This window comes from Carassius carassius, chromosome 21 (genome assembly GCF_963082965.1).
Source record: "Carassius carassius chromosome 21, fCarCar2.1, whole genome shotgun sequence".
In the NCBI taxonomy this organism is placed as follows: Eukaryota; Metazoa; Chordata; class Actinopteri; order Cypriniformes; family Cyprinidae; genus Carassius; species Carassius carassius.
Window position 1 is genome coordinate 23,966,553 of NC_081775.1, and position 26,747 is coordinate 23,993,299.

Here is a 26,747-nt window from a genome sequence, read left to right on the forward strand (position 1 = left end):
TCTGAGGCTTCTGCATCCTGTAAGTGTCTTTCTCTCAGTAAGAGGATGCCGTTATGAATTAGTGATGACACTTGCAAACCAAACTGGACATGGTGAGTGAAGCAGCTTGTTTGAACAAGCATGTGGTTTAAACTTCTTGCTGCCTGTTTCTTATTCGAGTGAAGATAAGCATTTGTGCATTGCATTGGTCCTTATTCATTTTCGGATTGTTTTTGGATATCAGTTACTCTATATACTGTGCAATAGGCCTAAAAAGGAATACCCAAAATGAAAATGTTGTCGTAAATCACTTAGCCCAAAGCCGTTCCAAACCTGTAAAAGCTTCGTTCATCTTCGGAACACAATTTAAGATATTTTGGATGAAAACCGGGAGCTTGTGACTGTCCCATTGACTGCCAAGTAAATTACACTGTCAAGGTCCAGAAAAGTATGAAAGATGTCACCAGAATAGAACTCAACAGTAACATTATGAAGCGACGAGAATACTTTTTATAAGCGGAGAAAACAACAAAATTCAACAATTCTCAACTCTGCGTCTCTCCATATCACCGTATGCTGCTTATGCTCTTCAGTGTCAGCCGTGCCATAAGGATGCGCTGTTTTCTTTCAAATCAAAGCATAAATACACATAGAAACAGCGCATCATTGTGGTGCACTTGATATGGAAAAGCGGCAGTTTGAGTGATGTGGAGAGACATAGAGGAGACTGTTGTCAAAGGTATTGTTGAATAAAGTCGTTATTTTTGTTTTATTCATGTACAAAAATAATTCTCGTTGCTTCTAGGGCTGGGTACCGAACTTCGATGCCTTTATGATATACTATGAGTATCGAAAAATTATTTATCTTTCGGTGCCAAATTTCGGTTCCAAAAGCCAAGCGGCGTTTTTCTTGTTTGTTTTTTTGGCCAAGCAGCTGTGTCTTTGTGAGCTTGTAGCATAGCCTAAGTGCATGTAAAGACCTAAATTCGCCGTGATTGGCTGTCCACCACCACGTGACGGGGACGATTTCTGAAGATACTCGCAGTCACACAACAAAAGTGTAGTTGTTTTTTCTCAAAACGTTTCCGTTTTACAATGCCAAAGAGGTCTAAAGAGTATTGCAACCAAAGCCGGTGTTACGGTTTAACTGGTTACCGTGTTATCTGGTGACCAACTTCCTGGTTTAAGTCTCTGCTGCAGATGTGCTGGAACGACGGCAGCAGATTCGGCGATTCTGAAAGCACCAACTGACGTGATATTAAGTGTCTCATAAACGCAGACATGCTCATTGCATGACTCTGATATTCTTCTAAAGATTACAAGTTATTAGTATGATCGCCCATTTCGCGGCTGAAGTAAGTAGGATAAACAAAAAAATAAAAATTAAGTACGTCTGTGATCACGTGGGTTTCGAACACGCGCTAAAAGACGGCGCGCCGCGAGACAACAGTCACAAACCACCGAGCTACCGATCTACACTGAATCAGCTCCAGGTCTCTGGATTCAAGACCGGACACTCGCCGTCACATCGTGCAGCTGCTGAATCAAGGAATTGTGACCGTGTTAACTTGTGACCTGTGTTTACCTATTATGAAAATAAACCATAGCAGAACGATGACTACATTTTATGGTTCATGATGTTAAAGAACATTTCATGACTTCTCAGACAACTGTACATTTGTGTCTACTGTGGGTTAATTATAAACTAAAGAAAATGTACCATGTTTTTACTATGGTAAATATGAATTAACGATAGCGTTTATAATTAACCCACAGTAGCCACAAATGTACAGTTGTCTGAGAAGTCATGAAATGTTCTTTAACCCACAAATGCAGTTTGATTTTGCACAAGTTTTTTTTTTTTTCATTCCTTTGCATTTTAGTTGGTTCAATATTAGCATGTACACTATCATTTGTTTATTTATTTATAATATGTTTATGTTGTGGCAAAAAGGTTTCTCTTTTTTTGTTAATTTTGGCCAAGTTAGGATTGATACCAATCCTGAGTGTCTGCTGGCACACCCCTATCCAAAAAGCACAACCAGTTGTATTAATAATGTTATCCTGAATGTGATGTGTTACCAGAATTAGTTTTAATTAAGGTGAAAAATAAAAGTTTTGTGTTTAATGTATTTGTGTTGATGTTGAAATGGATTTTAAAACATATGGTATCGAAAAAAGTATCGTTAGGAACCGGTATCGAAACTGAGGTATCGAAATTGGCACCGGATCGAAATATTTAAACAATACCCAGCCCTAATTGCTTCATTAACGTTACGGTTGAACTACTGATGGCAGATGGACTATTCTGACGATGCTTTTCATACTTTTCTGGACCTTGACAGTGTAATTTACTTTGCAGTCTATGGCAGGGGTTTTCAACCTTTTAGGATATGCGCCCCCCCAAGTTTGTCTAATTACATTCGCGCCCCCCACCCTCCCAAAGTGCGTGCAAACAAACATCATTGCTATTCAAGAGTCATTCTACGAAACGGGTGCCATTTCCACTTTGCAATTTTCAAAATTTTCATTAAGAACAAACTTATTTTTGAAAAATGGTTCAGTGTTGTGAAGAGGTTCAGTGTTGGGAAGGAAGACAGGGTCGGCGTGACTGGGACTCGCACGTTTTATTTACAAAACTCAAATCAACAAACAAAAGTCGCGCCAACAGCGCATTCACCGTAGCCTTGCTACAGCATACAAAATAATCTCACAATAAAACTTTTTCCACTCGTCACCTGTATTATGTGCTGCATATAGCGTGCATAAAAATAGTTATATTGAAACAGTACATATCTAGCTTACCTAATGTGATGGCTGAGCCTGTTTCTGAGAGCACAACATACCAATCCGTGGTTTGATACCCGACACGGCTATCTGCAAATCATCGTCCACTGTCAATAAGCATGAGCGATACTTGCTTTTGATGTAAGTTAATATAGAAAATGTTGCTTCGCAGAGCCAAGTTGAGGCAAAAGGCAAAAGTATATCAATTGCAAGTCTCGCAAGTTCAGAGTACTCTGTCTCCACTGACAGCCAGAATTCCGGCAGTGTGTTCGAGTCAAACAGTGTCTTCAAAGTTCGGTCACTTGAAAGGTCCAGAAGGGCATCCTGCTGATTTGATGACAGACTCACTGCGCATTCGATGAAGGGGTAACGAACCCAGTCGTACTGGTTCCAACTATGCTGCTCAGGAAAATACTTATTGAAATGTGCAGACAGGGCTTGTAGATGGAGAGTTATTTCTTTTTTTGTATCATCCCAATTAAGCTCATTTTCCGTGAGAAATTCATCCAAGGTTGGGAACATGTCTACATTACCCCCATCAACCTGCCCTCTCCATCGCTCCAATTTCCTCACAAACCCCACAATTTTATTGGACATTGTTAGTAGGTTTGAATTCGGGCCCTGAAGAGATGAATTAAGGGTATTGAGTCTATCAAAAATGTCAGACAGGTATGCAAGATCTGTGAGCCACTTTGGGTCAGTAAAAAAATTTGCAAAGGGAGATTCACAATCGAGCAGAAAAAGTCTTAGTTCGTCAAGCAATGCAAATATCCTCTGCAATACTTTACCTCTGGAGATCCACCGTACCTCCGTGTGCAAAAGTAACGATTCATATTCTGACCCCATTTCTTTGCATAATAGGCCAAACAGTCTTGTTTTTATGGGGCGAGTCTTGATGAAATTGACAATTTGTGTTGCTGTTTTAAGCACTGCGTTCAATTTGTCAGGAAGAGTTTTTGCTGCAAGGACCTCCCTGTGGATCATACAGTGGGTGAAACGCATATGCGGAGCTACTTCACGAACCAAAGCAGCGAGCCCCTTATTTTTCCCTAACATGGCTCCCGCTCCGTCTGTGCACACACCGACACAGTTGTCCCAACAAAGACCAAGTTCATCCAATTTACCATTGAGTTTTTCAAAAATATCTCTTCCGGTGCATGTTTTTTCCATAGCTGAGCAAAATAACAGATCTTCAAGCAATTTTCTCTCATGACGGTAGCGAACAAATACAAGTAGTTGCGAGGAGTTTGAGATGTCTGTCGACTCGTCTAATTGCAATGAAAAAAAAAATTCCATCCCGTATTCTCTCAATTAGTTGACATTTGATGTCGGTTGCCATTTCAGTAATACGGCGGCTCATAGTGTTGTCTGATAGTGGAATTTGTTCAACGTCACTGGCAAACTTATCTCCAAACATATTTCTACAGATGGCCATTGCTGCTGGACGAATGAGGCTCTCTGCAATTGTATGAGGCTTTTTGTCCTTGGCAACTAAATACGCCACCTCATATGATGCTGTAAGCGGTTTGGCTAGTCATAGTTTGTTTTTGATTTTTTAATCCTGATTCTTTACGGCGAAAAAAGTCAACCGGTTTATCTTTTAACGTCGGGTGTTTGGTTTGTAAGTGACGTATTAGTTTCACAGGTTTCAAACTGTCATTTGCAAGCACTTCAGAACATACAACACACTGTGGACGTGGTTCGTGATTAAGTGTGATGCACGTGAATCGGTATTTTATGTACTGTTCGTCATACTTTCGTCGTTTTGATGCACCCAGGCCTTTGGTTTTTGCTATTAATCCTCTCTGCGTGGAAAGCCCCGTTGACGTGGAGGGTTCGACATCAATTTGCGGAAGTTGTACGGGTTCAGTCGACACTCTTCTTCTTCTTTTTTGCCTGACGGTTCACCCGTTTTATCACTGGAATTATTACGTTTAAGCCACCGGTCCATTTTTGTTTTGTTTTAATATTTAGCTTGAACTCGATCGCGTCAACTCTGCTCCTCTGCTCTGTAGCCAACTAATATATCACCATGGCAACGTCACAGAGACTGAGGTCGCCCCGCATGATTAGCTGCGGGACTAATCAGATTGCCCCCTCTAGTGGATGACTAAAGATTTGCTATCTTAAATTCACGTTTCACTTAAGCCTCTGAATTCACAGTTTCTCGCGCCCCCCTTAACAGGTGTTGGCGCCCCCCTAGGGGGGCGGGCCCCACAGGTTGAAAACCCCTGGTCTATGGGACAGTCTCAAGCCTCCCGGTTTTCATCCAAAATATCTTAAATTGTGTTCTGAAGATGATCAAAGCTTTTATGGGTTTGGAATGACATTGGGGTAAGTGATTAATGACAAAATTTTCTTTTTGGGGTGGAGTATCCCTTTAAGGGCTCTTAAAGTGTCTTAAAAACACTTCTTCTTTAATTATTCTTGTAAGATGTGATTTGGTTATATGATTGAGAAGTCAGTTATAGTATTATGTAATATGAATGTGAATTATGACTTTATTTGGCACACACCCTGTTACATCCTATTTTCACACGTTCGATAGTAATTTCTATTAAGAAATTATTTTATTATGTAAGGGTGGGTTAAATTTATCAAAAGTGACATTAACAATTTGTATTGAAAAAATATTAGTAGTACAACTGTTTCTAGCATTGATCATAATAAAAATGATTCCTGATCACCAAATCAGCATATTAAAATTATATCCGTAAGACATTATGACACTAAAACTGGAGTAATGGCTGCTGAAAATTCGGCTTTGCATCACAGGAATAAATTACATTTTGAAATATATTCAAATAGAAAACAGTTATTTTAAATTCTAATAATATTTCATTAAATTACAGTTTATACTGTAAATAAATGCAACCTTGTTGTGCATGTTAGAAAAACTCCCCGACCCCAAAGATGAAATAATTTTTCTGCTTTATGCTTTTTTCCACTACAGGTAGATCCGTCTGGCAGTGGGCGTGTAGGAGCTGCTGATGCGGCCTTATTTTTAAAGACATCTGGTCTTCCAGACCTGATCCTTGGCAAGGTAACATCAGTTAGCGTGCCTTCGATATAGCAGTGTGGGAAATGCAAATCAGTGAATTGATTGATGAGTGCTGGAAACATCAAGATGACTTAAATAGAAAAGGATAGATAGTGTAATAATTTACTTACCTTCTTCATATTGCCATATTGATTTTCGGCAGTTTGTTGTGTTACTGTGTTCTGTGTTGCATATTGATTGGCGAAAACTTTTTTAACTTTATGCTTCTATCTAATTTTCTTATTTGTTCCACAGATATGGGACTTAGCAGATTCAGATCGCAAAGGCTCGCTAAACAAGCAGGTATTTTGAAAAGCATTCATATTAAGGTAAATAAAAATAGTTTGAGCTATACGTTCTCAACTATATTTGTCTGTTTGTCGCTTCTCAGCAATTTTTTGTCGCCCTCCGTTTGGTGGCGTGTGCTCAGAATGGACTTGAAGTGTCTCTTAAGAGCTTAAATACTGCAGTCCCTCCCCCAAAGTTTGTAAGTCAGACCTTAACTTCCTCTTCACCAGATCAGGAAAATGACATCACGCTTCCCTCACAATATGGGACCCTGCCTGTGAAAACCCAGCTAAAATAATTTTTTTGTGATTTTACTGTTTTCTACATAAAATCATCCTTTATAAATATGTAGACATTCTGTGAAAATATAACCTTCTTTTCTTTAATATTGACTGTGTAAGGCCATGTCAAAGATTGAAATCATAGTGAAATTAATGGTTGAAATCAAACTTTTATTCTTGTTATCTCATAGTTAGATTTGGAGACTTTAGCCTGGATTTCACAGACAGGGTCACATAAAGAGTTGGTGAATTTTATTTGCTTACGTGGTGGAAACGGCTTTATATCTCTTGTGAGTTAATGACTGTTCCTCTGTTTCCGGTCTAGCATGACACTAGCAGTCCTCTTCAGTTTGGCCCTGTGCCCACGGACTGCCCATGGGTTGTCAAGGTCAGATATCACAAACAGAAGTTACTATATAAATGTTGTCTTTAGAATTAGTCTAAATTAGGTTGACCTTCAGTTCAATGCACCAGCTGCTTAACTGCTCATTTATGAATGTTTGTGTGTCATATAGGCGGAGGAGAAGCTGAAATTCGATGCCATCTTCGACAGCCTCGTTCCTGTGGGCGGCATACTCACGGGTGATAAGGTTAAACCAGTGCTCCTCAACTCTAAACTCCCTGTGGACGTTCTTGGCAGGGTAAGACGAGGCAGGTTTATAATGATAGTGGATGGGTACGGGGAGACAACTTTTACATTGTTTTTTTTATATAAAGATGCATTTTTAGGACTGACCACCAGGGTGTGCTCAAAGTATTGAGGACTTTTAAAAGGCAAAAACCTAAAGTTTGTCTAAATTGTCCATTCCACTTAAAACCGTATTAAAATCTAACTACAAGTAATGGCTTCTGTTGTAGGTTTGGGAGCTCAGTGACATTGACAGAGATGGCATGCTGGACAAAGATGAGTTTGCTGTGGTGAGTTCTGTGACGTTAAACATAATTTCTTGTTTAGATATAAAGCAGTGTTGTTTTAGTATTGTTTAAATATTTCAAATTGGCTTCATTTTTATATTTCCACTTTTAAATGTAATTTTATTTGAAGTTTTGAGAATTCAAAGTTTTGAGAATTGTATGTGCTTTTTTTTCATATATATAAATTATAATTAAAAAATCTATTTAGCCTTCAATTGTTTTTATTTCAGTGTTTTAGTAATTGTCTTACTTTGACTGAGATATTTTAAAGTTTGTTTAGCTGCCACAGCAACATTTACAATTTTCCTTATTTTTTTTTATTATTTTTTTTATTATTCATATTTACATTTTATTTCTGCTATTTTTCATTTAAAATTTCGAATTCAGTTAAAACAGTCTTTTATAGTTTTAGTTTCAGTTTTAGTTAAAAATAATAACTCTATAAAGCTTCCTGTTTTGTGAAATACTCTTTTTACACTACTCTGATTCTATATTTGCAGACTTGTAGTATAACCTAAGAAGCTAGTTTATCCAGTGTTTGTAATTAGTATGTTCTGTGTGTGTTTGTGTGTTTTAGGCCATGCATTTGGTATACAGAGCCCTGGAGTCTGAGCCAGTTCCCATGTCTCTGCCTGCCGTTCTGATTCCACCATCAAAGCGGAAAAAAATAGCCACACCTCCTGTGATGCCCCTCTTATCATCACCAGCACAGCATAAAGAGAGAGGCTCCGCCCACTCTGGATCTAAAACACTTCCAGCTAAACCTACACCACCACAGGTGACATTCTGACTGGGTTTGCTTGGCTTTGTACCACCAACTTACTGTTGATTTAGATGTTATGAATGATATTTGCTGCAAGCGGATTTTGTAAATGTCCCAGAGCTTCATTAACAAACCATCTGTGTGTTTGTATGCGTGCAGTGGGTGGTATCTCCAGCAGAGAAAGCCAAATATGATGACTTATTCACCAAGACAGACAGTGACATGGATGGCTTGGTATCTGGTGCTGAGGTCCGAGATATATTTCTAAAGACTGGTTTGCCATCTGCCACTTTGGCCCGCATTTGGTGAGATTGCATTACTTGGATTTAAATCTCTGTTATTGGTTTAATTTTCCATAAATTCTCATGCAGAACTGTTTAGACCTTATCATTAAACACTAAAAATGTATGGATTTGTATCGTAATGTTACTTTTGTTCACTTTTTTGTGCCTGTTTCTCTAGGGAGCTTTGTGACATAGGAGACATCGGGAAGCTGAGTCGAGATCAGTTTGCATTAGCTCTATATCTAATCAATCAGAAGATGTCAAAGGGAGTAGACCCACCCCAGACACTCTCTCCGGAAATGATCCCTCCTTCTGATAGACTGGCACAACAGGTATACTGCTTGTTGAGTCATAGTTGTAGATCTTTGTTGTTGTTTTGAGTGTGAAAAAATTGAAGATTCTAGGATTTTGTTGTTGTTCTTTCTTACCAATCTAAGATTCCTTTGAGATTTTATAATTTTTTTTTTTTTTTTTTTTACACTTGCTGCTGTCTGTCTTTTGTAAGTCTGCTTTTTAATATTCTACAGTGCAAAGGTTTGGGGTCAATAAGACTTTTTTCTCATAAGTTTCTTATGATCACCAAGGCTGCATTTATTTATTAACAAAAAAAATAAAAAATAAAAAAAGAATATAATGAAATATTTCACATTTAAAACAATAGTTTTCTATTTAAAAAAAAAAAATTTACTATGTATTTTTTTCTGTGATGCCAAAGGTGAATTATCAGCCTTCAGTGTCACATAATAATCATTGATAATAATCATACTAATATGCTGATTTGGTGCTGTAAATACATTTTTAACATTTGCAATACATTAGGATTTTTTTGATGAATAGAGAGGTTAAAAAACAGCATTTTATGTAAAATATATATTTTTTGTACTTTTAATCAGTTTAATGCATCCTCCTTGCTGAGTCAAAGTATACAAGTTCTTTGGGAAAAAAATCTGACCACAAACTTTTTAATGGTAGGTTATGTTAGATTCATGTTTTTAAATATAAATTATGTGACTGATTTCCACCTTCTTTTAATAAAATTTCATTCATTTTTTGTTCTAACAGAACAATGCTGCCGCAGTACAGGCTGCTGATTTCTCTGCAATTAAAGAGCTGGACTCGCTCACCAATGAAATCATGGACCTACAGAAGTGAGTTACCGATCTTACTTTTCTCTCCCCACATATCCACAAGATAGCTAGTGTAGAATCTCAGTCCTGAACTTAATACATGTCTTGTAGACCCATGGATATTTATAAATGAAGTAAGTATGAGCAATCGCAGCTTTGCAGTTCTGTCTGTCTGTCTACAAGTCTTTATTATTCATAATATATTTAGCATACAGTACTCTCCATTTCTCTTTTTTTTATTAAACCCTGTGCCCATCTGTTTTAATTTAGTGTGTATTTGTATTTTCTACACAATGCCCTCACACAGGTGCATAGAAGATTATGAAACCACAAAAACAGAAGTATGGGTCTTAACCGTAATCTCAGTGTGTCAGTGCACCCAAATCTGTCTTCAGGTCATGATAGATGCACTTGAACTGATAAATGCTTTCTTTTATGAGCATCTCATTACTTAATATTCTTCGCTCTGTCATCATAACGTGCAAGGTCATCTCATGCTGAATTAGATTGTCTTTACCCTCAGACAATGAGAAAAATTTTGACATTTAGAAAAATGATTAATTTTAAAGCCATGGTTCATCCAAAAAGTAAAATTGTGTCACAATTGTGTCATTCTCATGTTGTTCAAAACCTATATGGATTTCTTGAAAAACAAAAAGTGAGTTGTTGAAGAATATCCTAGCTGTTTTTTTTTATATAATTTCAGTGAATGTGGACTGGTGCTGTCAAGCTCTAAAAACAAGCCAAGCACCATAAAAAATATTTTATATAGTATTTATATTTTTTTAAATTGCCTTTTTATATTTATATTTATATTTTGAGTTTTAATTTTAGAATGTTTTCATTTTTTTTTATTAGTGTATTTTTTGTTGTTTTTTCAGTTTTAGTCATTTTAATTTCAGTTAGTTGCCAAGGAAGCATTTCTAATTTTATTTATTTTATTTATTTATTCATTTTAAGTTTTTGTAGTTCTCAGAATTAAGTCACATGGGTTTTCAAAGACATGAGGGTGGAAATTCTTGCTTGAACTGATCATTCGTAATGAAAATTTTTGTAAGACATAAGAATAGTAAACATATTGAATGCTACAAGTGTATGGGTGGCATATACAAGCCCTTAAATCACTTCCTGTAAGCAATAATTCTCCAGAGATGTTAACACTCCTTGATGGGAGTCACTACCCCAGACAGGAGAGGTGGAGCTCACAACACTGAAAGAGGAAGATGCCCCCACCTCTGGTTTTCCTTCATCTCTGGTTTACAGAGTTTGAGCAAAAGCAGATACATTCACCTGTCAGCTCCCAGCACTCTCACTCTCACAGCAGTTCTAAAACTTCTCACTTCCTCCTTCATGGAAAGTGCGCAAGATAAAGAGTAAGTGAGAAGTAATGAGTCTGACCGAAATGGAGAGAGCAGAAGAGGATGATCAGAAAGGATAGAAAACAGAAAGATTGTGTACGATGGGCTGTTGTTTGTTGCTAAAATGATGCGTGCGGTTAGGGATTGCCTTAAATCTCCACGGCAACGGGCGACCTCAGGTGACAGGTAAGAACAAGCCACGCCCTCTTTATAAAAAACAAAAAAGGAAAGAAAATTACTTGCAACTTGCTCTGTGTTGTTTTTGGCTGATCCGGGCTGCTTAAGAGCCATTTTCTAGGTGGATTTAGGACTGTTGGCAAACTCTCGTTTTGCCCTGTATTATTTATATATCCCATTTTAGTCTTTCGGTTTTCTTGTTTTCTTCTTCTCTCTCTCTTTCCCTCCTGGGAGTCTCTGACTCATAGCGTGTGCATTTGACTCTTGGTCAGATACTTGGGTTTCTCTGTTGTTGGTAAGACTGTAGTGTGAACTCACTCTGTCAGAATCTGAGAGAAAATGTTGAGTCAGAGCTTAATACAGTTAATCTAGGAAAGGTGCTCTGAATCTTTTTAAGGAATATTTGTTATTCAACTGTTTTTTAAGGGATTTTTCTTTCTATTTCTTCTCTAATCGTTCTGTTTCACTCTTGCTACCTCGCTAACCTCATAACCTAAGAAAGATTCCCCATAAAGAAACATTCCAGCATCATCTTAAACCTGTTTTATTCGTTATTCTCTATAAATGTGTTTTCACACTGTGACCGGTGACTAAGATAAATATGCTTTCACACTAGAGCACTTTAAGAGGATGCTTGGTAATGAAATGGGTTTAACATGCAAATGCATTTAACAAAGTGTTTGGTTTCCCCACATTGTGCATGGATGGTGTGGCATAGTATTGTTAAAAACTGGGCTAACCTAATGGTTTGAATATAAATGATGAGTACCATCAAAAATCAACGTTATACTCTGAACTCCAGGTTGATTCTTTATATAGCTTGTACTTTTGTTAAAAGTCTAATAATTAGTGGTGCCAGCATTTATTACTTGTAGCTTAGGTTTTGTTGAACAAGAAATGCTATTACTTCGCAAAATTATAAGACTTTTTTTGCATGGTGAAAAATTTCCCATTTACTCTTTTGAGTTGGGCTGTTTTTGGGCATCAGGTTAGTAATAAGCAACTATTCAGAACACCCTAGCAACCGCATAGCAACAGTAATTTTTTGGCTCTAGAATATCATAAAACACCATATGAAGCATGCAGTTTATAGCAGAATAGCAGTTTCTAAGCTATATATGCATTACAGTATACCTGAGGGGTGTAACGGTTCACAGTTTGTTTGATTTAGGGGTTGTTTATTATTATTATTTTTTTCAACCATGTTTGCTGATTTTCAGTGTTTTATATTAAAACTTTGCGTAAGTTATTTGTTATTTTTTATTAGGCTTATAGCATGGTGTATTTGTATTCGTTTTGTTTATAAATTAAACATTTTATGTTTAATGTAAGTGAGTTTGTCGTACTGTTTTGTTGTTGTCAATTCAATAAAATGACGCCAAAATGCCGTTAGTTCGAAAGTGAAAGTAAAATGCGCACAAGCATTTACAAGCTATTTAAATGCGAATAAAAGTGAGGAAACTACCTCACCATCACAATTTGGAGTACGTTATATTTCACACAGTTTAAAGTCCAAATGAAATCAAAATTGACCATATTTACTTTGTTTGCATAAATTGATCATTTTATGGTGAACAATTCATCAATGCAATTCAATTCACACAAAAACATTTTTTGGCTTTATAATCTTTAATCAAAATCTGAAAATGCCCCTCCCCTCTGCATTGGAGGACCTTCCCTGATGACGTAGGTTTGACGGTTTGGGTGTCTGCTTAGCATCCGTAACCACGCCCCTCCAACTGACAGTAGACAGGCTGCCTGTGTGTTTTCGAGCATTGACAGTACGTGAAAAGAGAGATTGCAACGAGGTGCATTTTAGGTTGTGGCACTCACGAAACACTTTTCCCATTCCCTACAATTCCCTCGTTACGGTCCAAGATGGCTCGAATTTTTACATTTCGAGGAAGGAGGGATGACAGAAAGGTCACGGATGTGCTCAAAGCACTTTACGCGTGAACGCTTCAAAAATTGGACAGAACACGAAATGGGGTTTGTGAGATCATTAACTACTTTTCTAGATCCAATCAGGTGCTAGTTGGGAAATAAAGGCACGCCCACTATTTTTTCCTCATTTAGTATTCCGTTTCTTTCGGAAATACTTCACAACACTGGCGAAAAGTCGTTTGCAACTAATGGTTCACGTGGACTTTAAAGTCTTTTTTTTCCCTAATGTAATAGGATCACTCCAACGAATTGTTTTGTAATGCGTACCGAACCGAAAGCATTATACAGAGCGGTTCAATACCTGTATCGCTACACGGCTAGTATGTATATACAGTACATATAATAGTAATAAGAATATGTTTCTTGAGCACCAAATCAGCTTGTTAGAATGATTTCTGAATGATCATGTAACACTGAAGACTGGAGTAATGGCTGCTGAAAATAACTTTGCGGTCACAGGAATAAATTGCAATTTAATATCATTAAATCTCATCAACTCTAGCTAGACATCAGATAATTAATGTGTTGGTGTATCACTAGCATTTTAGAAAAAAGTATGTAGTTGTATGAGTGAAAACACCTCTAATGTATTCCACCCCACATCCCTCTCTCTCTTTCTCCATGCTTCCCTCGTCCCATTATTCCTAACGTTCAGAAATCCATCTGCTCATGTGCAGCTCTGACACACTCACTCACGGACAGCCTCTCTTGTCTCCCACATACAAGCTCCAGCAGCAGATGTAGAGATGGTGCTGGAGGGAGATGGCGGCTGGCTGGCTGTACCCGCCGTCGCCACTGTGATTAAATACTCATGTCTGTGCTGGTCTTTCAGGGAGAAGAGCGTGGTGGAACAGGACATCAAAGAGAGGGAGGAAACTATACGACAGAGGAACAGTGAAGTCCAGGTAATGATGATTTGAGTGAAAATTGAAAACAGAATTAAATGTTTATATTTTACAGGTGATGCTGACAGAGACATTCAGATGTGCATGCATAGACAGATGGCTTAACATTCCACAATGAATTGAATTTTTTTTTTATTGCATTTTATTTTGATATATATATATATATATATATATATATATATATATATATATATATATATATATAATATTTATTTATATTTCATACATCATAATGTCTAGAGTTTACTGACCACTTATTAAATCAATAATGGAGAACAGAAGCCAGTTATTTTCCAAATGCTCTCTTCCTGTCTGTCTATTTTATCCTTCCTATCATCTGTCTGTCCACTCTGTTCATCGTGGATCGGATTTCTCCTGACTGACTGTCAGCAGAGTTGAAAGAATTTCTATACTGTATCTGTAGTGGCTTGTACATTTTAGTGCTGTTCATTTCCATCTGAGCTCCCTCCTTCCCCTTTCACCTGCTTTTTCCCACTGTGTAATAATTAAATTTCCTGTGTGTGTCTAGCTGAAAATTAGCGGGTTTGTAGACTGGAAGATGCTCTAGTCTGCTGAATTAGATGCCAGGTACAGATTCAGAGGTGTTGTTCATGTTAGTCTTTTAATATATGGTAATGTATTTAAAAACATAAAGCATGCCAACACTAGTCTTAAAATTCATTATTGACAGATGGCTGCCTAATGAGCCAGAAAAACAAAAGTGTGTGTGTGTGTGTTCGTGTAATCATACAGGAAGAGGTGTGCGTGTGTGTGCGTGCGTGTGTGTGCGTTTGTATGTGCATATGGATATTAGATGGCATACTGATAGCACAGCTGGCCCCGCTCTCTAGGGTTCTCCTTTCCTGTCATTAAACGAGCCCACTTTTCATGCTGATTTGCAAAAAGGTTTTCTTTTCCTTTTTGAATCTGAAAATGTGCCCATGACACTTGTGATCTCTATGCATAACATAATTAAAATGACTCTTTCTCTGCAGTCTTAATAGGACAGTTCAGTTGATGTCCACTAAACCAAAAATGCCCTTATTGCTTATAAGTTCCCCTCTCAAAGAAAATAAGCACTGCTTAACGATCTCACCTGTGCAAAATTGCAACATTAAGAGAATAAAAAATCAATATTGGAAGCTGTCAGAGACAAGGGCTTCTCACAAATTATGTAATCAATATTTGTTTAGGCTTTTCATAGATTAGCCTTGAAAAACTCAGTGCTGGTGGGCAGCTCCAGACGCTGAATAATTAAATAAGAATGTGTGCGGAGATTTAGTTTGAGCCTCTGCTTTGTTGTTTAAACCCTGGGATGATGTATAAATTCTATTTCTGGGGCTGTCGGCTCCCAGCGCTGCTTCTGATTGGACGAGGAGACGTTTGTGCATTAGACATGTGAAGGTTTCCATCTTCCCCGTGAGCGGTTATTCAGTTCTGCTGCTGTGGACCTGTTATTTTTAGAACCCACTCAGTCACAGTCGCCGAGCGTTCTAACAGCACCGCAAGGTGAAAAGGAAATGACAATGGAAATGGCATGGTCCTTTTCTTTTCTTTCTGATCCGATTCCTTATCCCTCAGTATCTAACCCTTGCTTTTGTACTGTCAGATATTCTGTATTTTCACTGTGGTTCCTGTAGATTACTGTATATGTTACAGAAGGTTCTGTCTCGGGTTTATCTGCCAACTATTACTGACCATGTGATCTGTTTTTGCACACAAAAATAGCATGGTTCTCTTAACAGCAGTTTCAATTTATTAGATCTACTCTTGTATGTAAAAAAATGAATATACCCTTACCCATTTGCTAACTTTGTTTTATCATAGACTTCTTGTTTTGTTAAATGTGTAAAATCTAATACTTACACTACCAATCAAAGTTTCAGGGCCAGTGTTATTATTATTTTATTTCTTTAAGACATTAATACTTTTGTTCACAAGGATGAATGAAATTTGATAAAAAGTGATGGTAAAGATAAGTGTTACAAAAGATTTCTGTTTCAAATAATTGCTGTTTTATTCATCAAAGAATCTTAAATAAAATGAATCACAGTTTGTTAAGCAACACAACTGTTCTCAACATTGATAATAATAATAAGAAATGTTTCTTGAGCATCAAATCAGCATATTAGAATGATTTCTAAAGCAGCATGTGATCCTGAAGACTGGAGTGATGACTGCTGAAAATGCAGCTTTGGCATCAAAGGAATTCCATTACATTTTAAAATATATTTAAAAAAGAAAATGTTTTTACATTTATTTTTAAATTTGAAATATTTAAGAATAGTAATATTTTAGTATATTTTTGAACAGTAGTGTATTTTTCAGTTTCAGTTCACTTGAGTTTAATGAACTTAACCCTTTGTGTATTTTGTTTTCTATTCACAGATATGTCAGCTATATTGTATTATTTTTGGTTACACTTTATTTTCTAATTTGCCCTTTTTATAGTGTAATTATATAATTATGTACACAGTAATATTTATTAATAACATACTATTAAGGGTAGGATTAGGGTTTGAAGGGTAGGATTAGGGTTTGGTTTAGGTTAGTTGAGTGTAATTATATATAATTTACTGTTATAACTATAATAAGCATATTTAACTTGTAAAATGGGCAGTTGGGCACTAAAATATTTTTTTTTTTGTTGTATAAACTATTTTAAGAATAAACCTAACTCTAAATAGCACAAAATCTGAACTAATTTGTTGGTTGCTTAACATGTTCAGATGTTCTCTTCCTGTTTAAGTGGGCAGCTCTTGGCATGAATAATCTTCAGTGTGGACCAGACTTTATGATCCTTTTCCAGATAGCACCCGCAGACCTCACAGTCCTCCTACGTGTCTACACTTTCCCACATGGGCTGTTGGGTAATATTCAGCTCTGAAGTCTGCGTTATTGTAGGTTCAACATAAGGCTGAATGGTGGCAGTGAAGACAAATCACACAACGTCCAATGGGACATCCTGTGGTCTTGTTAATTTCATAGACACACGAAAGTGAAGACCATGAAACCAAAAGTCCACTTTAAGTGCCGCATTCTGAACATGTTCAAAATTTGTTGTTCAATTGATGTTCAAAAGTCTGGATATGTAAGGCTAACATTAGAGTTTTCATTGTTTATCCTTTCTGTTTCCAGCTTCTTTCTTTTCCTTTCAGACTTTACAAGGATCAGAATTGAATTTGTTCTTTGTATAATGTTCTTTTCACTTCTGTGAGGGAACAGTTGTTGAGAAGTGAAAGCTGCTGTGCTGTGTAAAAGCTAAGGTGTCTTTCCTTAGTTTGAGGATGAGTTGGTTCAATCAGTGGACCCATTGTGTTACTTTTGAGCACATAATTGCAATCTATTTGTTTACTTTGCTGAGTGATGTGCCACTATAACTGTTTTACACACTCTCTTAGTAGTGTTTTTTTTTATCTTCGCTTTAAGAGCTGCATGAGCTCTCTGACTGTTTTCAGTGTTGATGAAGTCCTGTTTATTATTAGACCGATAAAGATGTGTTGAAAGGCCTCTCGACACAACCTCTCTCCCTCTTTGTCTCTCTCAGGACCTGCAGGAGGAAGTTCAGAAGGGCTCGGAGGAGCTGAGCCGTCTGCAGGCGGAGCGACAGGAGGTGCAGGAGAAGCTGGAGAGGCTGGACGAGCAGAAACGCTCTCTAGAGGAGCAGCTCAGACTCCTTCAGCAACAATGCAGCCAGGAAACCCAACTGGTATGAGACAGACGCAGAGAGAGAAATGAAGCCTGTGTGTATTGTGGGTAATATCAGCCCAAAAAGTATGCACTGGTTTTTAAAAATCCACTTAAAATATGACATGACTGGGCACCTTTGCATGCTGTTTTGAATGAGTTTTGGACATACTAGTCTTAGTCTTGCATGCTATTTTGAATGACATTTTCATATTCAGATTTGTCTGTGACCAGAGAAAGAAAAGAGTGGAAGAGAAAGGGCCATACAGTCCAGCAGATTTCACACCATTTCACTTTATCCATACAAATGCATTCTTGCTACCTTTCCTTTAAAGCCACAAGTAAACTGATCTCAGATCTTCTATTGTACTTTCTGCAAATTTTCAACCTGTGTGTGTGTGTGTGGTGTGTGTGTGTGTGTGTGTTTGTGTTTGTGTTTAGATCCAGTCATTGCAGGTGGAGCACTCCGAGCAGGAGCAGAGAATCGGTGACTATGAAGAGGAGTTGACCAGAGCCAGAGAAGAACTGCTCCAACTGCAGGAGGAGACACGTCAACTGGGAGAGAAAGTTCAGTCTGCCCGTGATCAACTCTGCCCCCTTGAGGATGCTGTTAAAGAATCCCACACACAGATTGCTCAGGTTAGTGAGCTTTTTATCCGTTTCTGTATTGTATTTGGATCAATTGTTCCTGAAGTCTTCTTTTTATTGATGAATATACACATTATACCATGCAAATTACTTATCATAGGAACAGAAACGTTTGGCCGAGCTTAAATCCGAGGAGAGAGAAGTGACCGCAAGACTTACGTGGAAAATCCTGGAAGAGCCGGTGCTCGTCAACGGAACAGCACCCCCCCCTGAGCAGCCCGAGCAACTGCAGTGGCCTCAACCCACAGCACAGCTGCTGGAGAAACCCAAAGACGACAAAGTCCAGGACGAAGAGGAGCAATCGTCTGTGGATGAGCCGCAGGAGCTCAGAGTCACAGAGGAGCAGCCCGGGTCAGAGGCAGAGGAGCCATCCACCAGCCCAAAGGAACAAGAGCCTAAAGCTGACTTTTATAGCTCTGACCTTTACAACAGTGGGTTATGCACTGCCAGCCCCACTGCTATGGCCTGGCCTCAGGGGAACACGGTCAGAAACCACTTCCTGTTATTGTTACATTTACAATGTCACTCTTGCATTACATAACACATAGGTTCTTGTGTGTCTGCCTTTTTATACCACTCTGTTTTCAGGAAAGCACAACACAAACTAACCCAGAGCCAGAGATCGAGGAAGAAAAGGGAAAGCCAGAGGAGCAGCTTTCCACCAGCACCCCAAAGGTTGATTATGACAAATCATTATGGTTGACCATTTCCAATTTTTTTGTAATTGCAATTATTTTTAATATTAATTGATATTTATTATTTTTCCTTCATGTTAACATTTATATTTATTTTTGGAGTGGTGTGGAGGTTATATTGTCAGTACTGGTCAGAGCATGTTGTTTTAGACTGTGAATATGTGTAGCCATAATTTTATCATAATCATAAATAAGTTCATACTAATGGATTTTGTTAATGTCTAGGTGGAAACTGTGGAGCCAGAGAAGAAGGAAGCTGCCCAGCAAGTTACTAAGCCGCCCAGTGGTCCTGGCCTTGACTTCTTCCATTCGGACCCTTTCATTGACAGTAAGAGCTGCACGCAAAGTAAAATCATCACATTCACACAAATACAAAAAAAAGGTTTTTATGAAGATTAATCATGCAGCCATAGATTATCCTTGTAATAAGTGTACTATAAGTTGCTTTGAATAAAAGCACCAAGTAATTGACTAACTGGCAAAGTAATGTAAAACCTATTTTGCACCTTACCAATTTTTGCAGATGATCCATTCACTGAAGACCCTTTCTCAAAAGTTGACATTTTAGGTAAGTATAACAATGTGTTTGCAAAATATAAATTTTTAGCACTAATTGATTTTGGCTCTTACAGTGCTGTTTTGCTATTCAGATCCTTTCGGCGGGGACCCTTTTAAAGGCACAGACCCGTTTGCAGCAGATAACTTCTTCAAGCAGTCCTCAGTTGGTTTCCCCTCAGGAGATCCTTTTGGGTCTTCCGATCCATTCAGTGCCACCACAGGCTCAAAAGAGCTTGATCCATTCACATCCAGGACCAGTAATGCAGTCACTCCAGACCCGTTTGTTTCCGGTAGTGGTAACATCCAAGACACTGATCCATTCGGATCCAAAATGGATGCCCTGGGAGACTCTGATCCCTTCAGTTCAACTGGCACAGGACACGATCCATTTGGAGGATCAGATATTCCAGCAGTGAGTGCTGTGGAGCTAAACTCTCTATGAAATCTCATTCCGATGTGTTCTGTTACGTTACAGCTTCTGTCATGCTTGATTTATGATTTAGTTCTATTTTTACAAAAGTGACAGCCTATAAATTCAGCTGAATGCACTTTGAATCACTTTTTATACCTAATTCTTGGTGGTACAAACTCTAAAGCAAGCTTTTGAATAGTCCCAGATTATTAAGATTTCAGATATGCAGTATTTTATTAACATGACTTAAAATATTTGGCAGAATTTTGGCTGAATTCCTCATCCCTTTTTCCTTTTTCTCTCAGAGAGATGGACCAGCAGCAGCCAATGATCCTTTTGCCCCAGGAGGAACTACAGTAGCCACTAACTCAGATCCAGGTAGAGAAAGCATTACCAGGCTAGGTTAACAGTATTTATTTCACAATTATAATCAGTGTTCATTTTGATGAACCAATATCAATTCTTAAATGGATAGTTTACCCAAAATTCTGTAATTATTTACTCACCCCCTTGCAGTTCCAAACCAGTAAGACCTTTGGTCATCTTCAGAACACAAATTAAGAAATCCGACAGCTTTCTGGCTCTCCATAGAAAGCAGTGGAACGGAAATGTACCCATATGGGAACATTTCACTTACATTGCTCTATATGGTAGGTCAGAAAGCTATCAGATTTTGTCAGAAATATCTTAATTTGTGTACCGAAGATGAACAAAGGTCTAAGATTGATGCTTTAGTCTTTACTGTTTTCTGTTGATACATGAACAAAACTTCACTAAACATTATTTGTAGATTGCGTGACATGCAATAATCGCAATAAACTTTGTGCTTTGTTACTTTTGACATTAAACAAAGCTTAGCTTACAAATTCTGTCAAATTTATCAAAGAATTCAAACAATAAATGCTGTTTTGATACTCCTTAATTTGGTGTAACAGAACGCTGTAACTTTTTCCTGTTTACTGGTAGAGCATGGAAAAACATCAGAACATTCTGTTGAAAGAAACGACAACTAACTGAAATCTCTGTAATCACTCAATCGGTTTCAACCGTGGAAAAAACGTCTATGAAAATTGTTTTGAAACAATGACACGTAACATTACATTTACCTCAGGAAAGCTTCAAAGCTCATTAGCTAACTAGGAAAAAAAGCCCTGCAGAGAAGAATTTTCCTAAATATATGGATTAAATTAGATACTCATTTTATTTCATTATTTAATGAATGTTAATACATTAATAAATCTATCGTGAAAACATGTTATTATGAAAAACACTATTCAAATGTTTGTTTCAACAACAATTTGGAGTAGAAACCTAATTGTATCATCAGAATGTTGATTTAAAAACTGCCTTATGTGCAGTTTGTTTCTATGCAACTTGCATTTTAAAATAAATGAATCGGCTGATAACAATTCATTCTCCGTTTTAATGTATTTATTTATTTGACAGTTTACCTCCTTACGTTTTGATCTAGTTTGTAACTGCCTACTTTGGTGATGATGGTGCTCGTGAACTACCAAGAAGCCTCCAAAATATCTGCTAAATATATTTCTGTTTGTGTATATGACTTTGTTTCAGATCCCTTTGCTGCAGTATTTGGCAATGAGACTTTTGGAGGAGGTTTTGCAGACTTTAGCAGCTTAACAAAAGTAAGGACCTTTAACACAAACAGAAGCCCAGTATTCCAACTCTGTTACCATTCAGTTCACCCACATGATTTAAATCAAGCTGGAAATGGGTTACAGCTGTTGAACTTCTCCTTTACATTGCAGTCTAATGGCAGCGATCCATTCGACTCGAATACAAACAAGAATTTATTTAAGGAGGACACTCAGTCAGATGTTCCTCCAGCATTACCGCCCAAAACCGGAACACCCACCAGACCTCCACCTCCACCCCCAGGTAAGCTGGTGTTTTATCAGAATGAACCCGATATGATTTGATTTGCCTTTTTTTTTTTGCGCTATTTTATTGTACTTTGAGACATTTTGTGTCTGTGTATCTCCTTGAAGGTAAGCGGTCCAACATCCACCGATCAGAGTCGTCCGAGTCATTTCAGAGGCGTGGTCTGTTCAAGGCTCAGGGCTCTGGAGAGTTCTCTTCCCTTCCTGCTAAAGACTCGGTACCAGACCCCTTCGCCCCTTCCTCACCCCACCAAGCCCCACGCGACCCCAACCGATTCGCCAGCTTTGACAAAGTGAGCTCCTCCCCCTCTCCCCCTCCTGACCCCCAGTAGTGACATTTCACCTCCTCCAAGCAGCAGCCTTGACCTCTTGACCCCACACAGCCTTTTGCTTTTTGCATTTCTTTCCGGGAAAACTTGTCATCCAATACTCCGACAACTCTACTTTATAATCTGTTTGTGAAAAGCCACAAAACATTGTCATTTTTTTTTATGTGACGTTTATTTGTACATATAAATGAGCTTCTAATGAAATTATTTATCCAAGCTTATGCTTCTACTAAAAAGTGTTACAAATGTTTCTGTTAAGCTAAGTTACAAAAAGAATGTATTTAAATGACATCACAACATGCCTAACTTCACGCCTAAGTTCTCACTGGCTGTGGAAGGAGAGATGGGGCTGCTTGCTATTGGCTGTTTTCAATTTACCCGTCGTCTTTTGTCATGTTCTCCACCATTGGTTGAGGCTTGATTCCATCTTGCACGTTCATTGCCCGTCGTACCTTGGTTGACTGATTTGCCTTGCCTTACCTTTATCCTGCACGAACTAATCAGTGTGTCCACCTGTCTTATTGGGCTGCTCCTTCCCATTCACTGGTAGAGCACTTCCTGGTTTCACCTACGTCCCATGATGTGTGTTTTTTTTTTTTTAAAGAAGAGATACAGTCTGTTTTGTTTTTATACATAAAATTTGCTTAATATATTAATCAGCTAGGGTGCTGACAGCACTGGCTGGCTCCTTTCTGTATTACCATTTTTTACATTTAAAATTAAAGCGCTTGTCTTCTCAGAATTTACCACTGTGAGCTTTCTTTATCAGATAATGCATCAAATAAATGAAGCTTTATAAAGACAATTCTCTGATATTTTAAAATGAAGAGACCTCAGGAGAGGCATCTTGAGATTGTTTGTGTTGTCATGTCTTGGTTGTCTTGGTCTGGTGTTCTGTGTGTTGAGATGCTTACCAGCTAACTGTTGAGATGACCTATCTCCATCCATGGTTGTCCACACCTTCTCATCTGTGTGATATACCTGCATGTTCAGCATGATGGGCTATATGAGCAATCTAGGCCTTGACACATGAATACATCATAATCATTTTATTATTCATTAGTCATTATTTTTCATTACTTTGTAAGAGTTCAAACCCAAAGTACAACATTTTTAAATAACTTCTGATATTGTGATCCACAGAAGACTTTTCAACAACATGTGGGTGACTATATTTGCATTTTTTGAGTGATTTGATATGAAGTCCCGTGTGTCAGCAGCCTTGTGAGCTAATGTTAGCTGAAAGGTTTATGGATTGCATCGTGGCACACATCTTGTATCTCTCATCCTCCTGTGTCAGTAGCTGTACCACATTATCACTGTTTTATGTTTTATTTTTTTTGTCCCTTATTGCTTCCACATTTGTCCCCTATTTGATGATGAAGAACGGCTTTGGTGATGTCGACACTGACCAAACAATACTTAAAGGAATAGTTCACCCAATAATATAAAATTAATGAAAGAGTAAAGATAGATATAAATGAAATGTGTAATATTAAATATAATTTAAATTATATTCAATTAAATTATATATATATATATATATATATATATATATATATATATATATATATATATATATATATATATATATATATATATATATATATATATATATATATATATATATATATATATATATATGGGAATAGTTCACCAGAATTTTTTTTTTTTTTTCAAAAACAAAATGTGTATTATTGAAATGTTTTATTTTTTAAACAATAATAAATGAAACTATTCTTGAGCTATTCCTTTAAATAGATTAAATGAATCTAAATGTATCTAATTTGTTTTAGGTACATAAATCTGTAATCTTTAACAGACTGGTTTGTATGTTGTAGGATAAAAAAAATTGTTTACCCAAAAAGGAAAATTGGCTAAATAATTACTCACCATCAGGCCATACAAGATGTAGAGGAGATTGTTCCATTATCGTAACAGATCTGGAGAAATTTTGCATTATATTACTTGCTCACCAATAGATCGTCTGCAGTGAATGGGTGCCGTCAGAATAAGAGTACAAACAGCTGATAAAAACATCACAATAATCCACAGGTAATCTACATGACTTCAGTCCATAAGTTAACATCTTGTGAAATGAAAAGTTGCTTGTTTGATATAATGGTAAATTTCTCCAAATATGTTCCAATTTAAGAAACAAACTTGGATGGCTTGAGGGTGAGTACAAAAGCAATTTTTTTTTTGAGTGATCTCAATTTTACTATTCCATAACTCTTTGAACGTTTAAAATTGGTACTTTTAGAAAACATAATTTACACTAACTTTAATAGTTGCATGACCCCTCTTCATAGATGGTTAGATTTAGACTAATAAATATTTCTAATGAGAAATTACTTCATGCAGGTGCAATAACAGGGTATCTGATGGGGTTATGGTGTGTGTGTGTGTGTCTGTGGAGCAGTACCCCACAGAGGAGGACATGATAGAGTGGGCGAAGCGGGAGAGTGAGAGAGAAGAGCGGGAGCGCGTGGCTCGTCTGACCCAGCAAGAGCAGGAGGATCTGGAGCTGGCGATAGCCCTCAGCAAATCCGAGCTGTCCTGACCCAAGCTTCATACAGCACCACCCGAGCCACATTAATGAGGAGGAGGAGGAACGGAGGAAGAGCTGGAATCACCACAATTAGAAGAATCCTTCACCTCCATCTCCAGTCATTTGATAATCATCTAGGATTCCAGCTTCTTCTGAATGTCCACTGAGTTCTCCCGGTGTCCGGTTGGCTGGATAATATATGAAGGCCAAGTTAAGATGGAGTTAAAGGTAACAGACTCATTGCAGCCGATGTGGCTTGAAATCTCTGGTGTGACTCACTCCCTTTGTTTTTAAATAACCTCAAATCAAGAGAGCACCACTGATCTAAATCTGTAAGATCTGATGTCCAGTTCGATAATAATTGAACAAGTGTTTCTGAACAAATCTATACCCATCTATTTGAAGTTTATTTTAGAATGATTATAATAAGGTTACCAGTGCAGTGAATGTATGTAGATCTGTGACGTAGAGGGTTAAAAAGAAATCCAGAACAAGTGTTCCATGGATCGTTCTCTTGCTTTTATGGGCAATATTAACAGTTTACAAGCAGCCGAATTGGGCAGCTTCATTCGCTTTTCAAAGTTTCAACAATAGTTCTCTGACACAAGAGGTTTTTATTGTGGGCATGTCTGTCCACTCTCAGGGACGTATCCCACAAGCCATGAAACCTCATAACCACAACCTGATCAGTGAAGTTCAGCTAGAATTGAAGATGAGGTGCTTGTAACATTATCATCTACTGCAACTGAATTTCTACCCTACTAAAAGAGAACATTGATGAAATTTAGAAAAGAACAACCATGCAACCACCATTTTACCTATTATAATCTTAACAGTACAGCATTTATACTTTACTCAGACTCAATCTGTCCTTTTGAAGCTACTAAGGGCCTTTTTTTTAACATTGCAAATTTATAAATAGCTGTTATAAATAATGAAAATGTACATACTTGTGAAATGTTTGCCAGTAATCTTACTACAGTGTATTCATATCCTAAAACATATTTTATTTGATCAAAAAACATGTAGAATATAGGAAGTTTGCTTTATAAAAATATCCCTTCTGTCTTGTTCCTAATGACAAGTGCTGAAGCAGTCGGATAAAATGATTTTAAAAACATGGCACAAAATGTGGAGCAAGTCTTGTTATCAGATTTTCAGAAAACTGATTTTATGAGTTAATTCGAGCCATGGTAAATCAAGCAGTGATATTTTCTGTAGTGCCTACCTGTTCAGCTTTGCCTTGAGAAAATCAACTTGTGCTGAATCAGAAATGATCATTTGTTAATCCTTTAATAGCATTACATTTCTCGAAAGCACTCTTAATTCACAAATGCAATGTTTCCACTGTTAATTAGGATATAAGAACCAGCTGCTTTCCTTTTATTCATTTTGTACAACATTGTGACTTGACAAATATGATTAAAACACTCTCTGGGGATCGATAATGCACAATTGGTTGCATTTTCACGTGCACAAATCAGTATAAGGTTAACAGATGGTAAATTTAAACCTAATACCAATGCAGTTATCATTACATTTGCAACATGTCATAAACATTTCAGTTGTCTGTATGTAGTTACACCAGTAGGTGGACTCACTGAGATATGACACAATTTGTGTGAAAACAAGAACCTGCTTTCAAGGTTCAGTCTCGTGGGTGTAGTTGGATTCTGAAGTGGGCATTGGATTCTGATGCCTTTATATATGAAGGCATCTGACAGCAAAATGGAATGATGTGCTCTTTTTTTTTTATGCTTTGTCAGATTCCCAACCCCCTTTGGCCTTTGACATTTTGGTTCAGGACTCTATCTTTGCTTTGGGCATAGAAATATGTGGCTGAGGTGAAGATAATGAAAGAAGGGAATAGCAAAGCTTGTCTAATCTGCCTTTTATTTGCCCAACCCAGCATTTACATGCAATACATGAAGATTTGAAGCATTACCGTTAATCAGGCAGAAACACAGCATTAAAAAAACTTGCACTACTCATTTCAAACCAATGCTTGGCCTTCTGTTTATGGCTGCTGCTTGTTTGTTATCGGCCCTGCATATTGTTAAAAAGTTCTTATGCTCTGTCTATTGTTGATTATGTATGTATGTTTGTATGTATGTATAA

At 37.4% G+C, this 26,747-nt stretch overlaps 2 protein-coding genes across 4 annotated transcripts in view; one reads left to right on the forward strand and one right to left on the reverse strand.

Annotated features, from left to right (window-relative positions):
- The window catches only part of LOC132097935 (epidermal growth factor receptor substrate 15-like), a 28,258-nt gene extending 2,755 nt beyond the window's left edge, over positions 1–25,503 (forward strand). The window contains exons 3-25 of one of the 3 annotated variants that reach the window (XM_059503946.1): positions 5,720–5,809; positions 6,062–6,109; positions 6,198–6,293; positions 6,701–6,763; positions 6,891–7,016; positions 7,234–7,293; positions 7,868–8,068; positions 8,213–8,358; positions 8,516–8,669; positions 9,400–9,485; positions 13,776–13,848; positions 17,396–17,557; positions 17,977–18,174; positions 18,284–18,667; positions 18,772–18,858; positions 19,104–19,206; positions 19,402–19,446; positions 19,529–19,848; positions 20,154–20,226; positions 21,424–21,494; positions 21,618–21,747; positions 21,858–22,042; positions 24,501–25,503. In XM_059503946.1, the coding sequence (XP_059359929.1) occupies positions 5,720–5,809; positions 6,062–6,109; positions 6,198–6,293; positions 6,701–6,763; positions 6,891–7,016; positions 7,234–7,293; positions 7,868–8,068; positions 8,213–8,358; positions 8,516–8,669; positions 9,400–9,485; positions 13,776–13,848; positions 17,396–17,557; positions 17,977–18,174; positions 18,284–18,667; positions 18,772–18,858; positions 19,104–19,206; positions 19,402–19,446; positions 19,529–19,848; positions 20,154–20,226; positions 21,424–21,494; positions 21,618–21,747; positions 21,858–22,042; positions 24,501–24,641 (3,042 nt within the window). In that variant the 3' untranslated portion in view covers positions 24,642–25,503. Of the gene's footprint in view, positions 1–5,719; positions 5,810–6,061; positions 6,110–6,197; positions 6,294–6,700; positions 6,764–6,890; positions 7,017–7,233; positions 7,294–7,867; positions 8,069–8,212; positions 8,359–8,515; positions 8,670–9,399; positions 9,486–13,775; positions 13,849–17,395; positions 17,558–17,976; positions 18,175–18,283; positions 18,668–18,771; positions 18,859–19,103; positions 19,207–19,401; positions 19,447–19,528; positions 19,849–20,153; positions 20,227–21,423; positions 21,495–21,617; positions 21,748–21,857; positions 22,884–23,463; positions 23,578–24,500 lie in introns of those variants that run through there. The other 2 variants (XM_059503947.1, XM_059503948.1) reach the window with 2 other exon arrangements.
- The window catches only part of LOC132097943 (elongation of very long chain fatty acids protein 7-like), a 343,464-nt gene that overhangs the window by 86,611 nt on the left and 230,106 nt on the right, over positions 1–26,747 (reverse strand). The gene's annotated exons all lie outside the window — the stretch shown is intronic.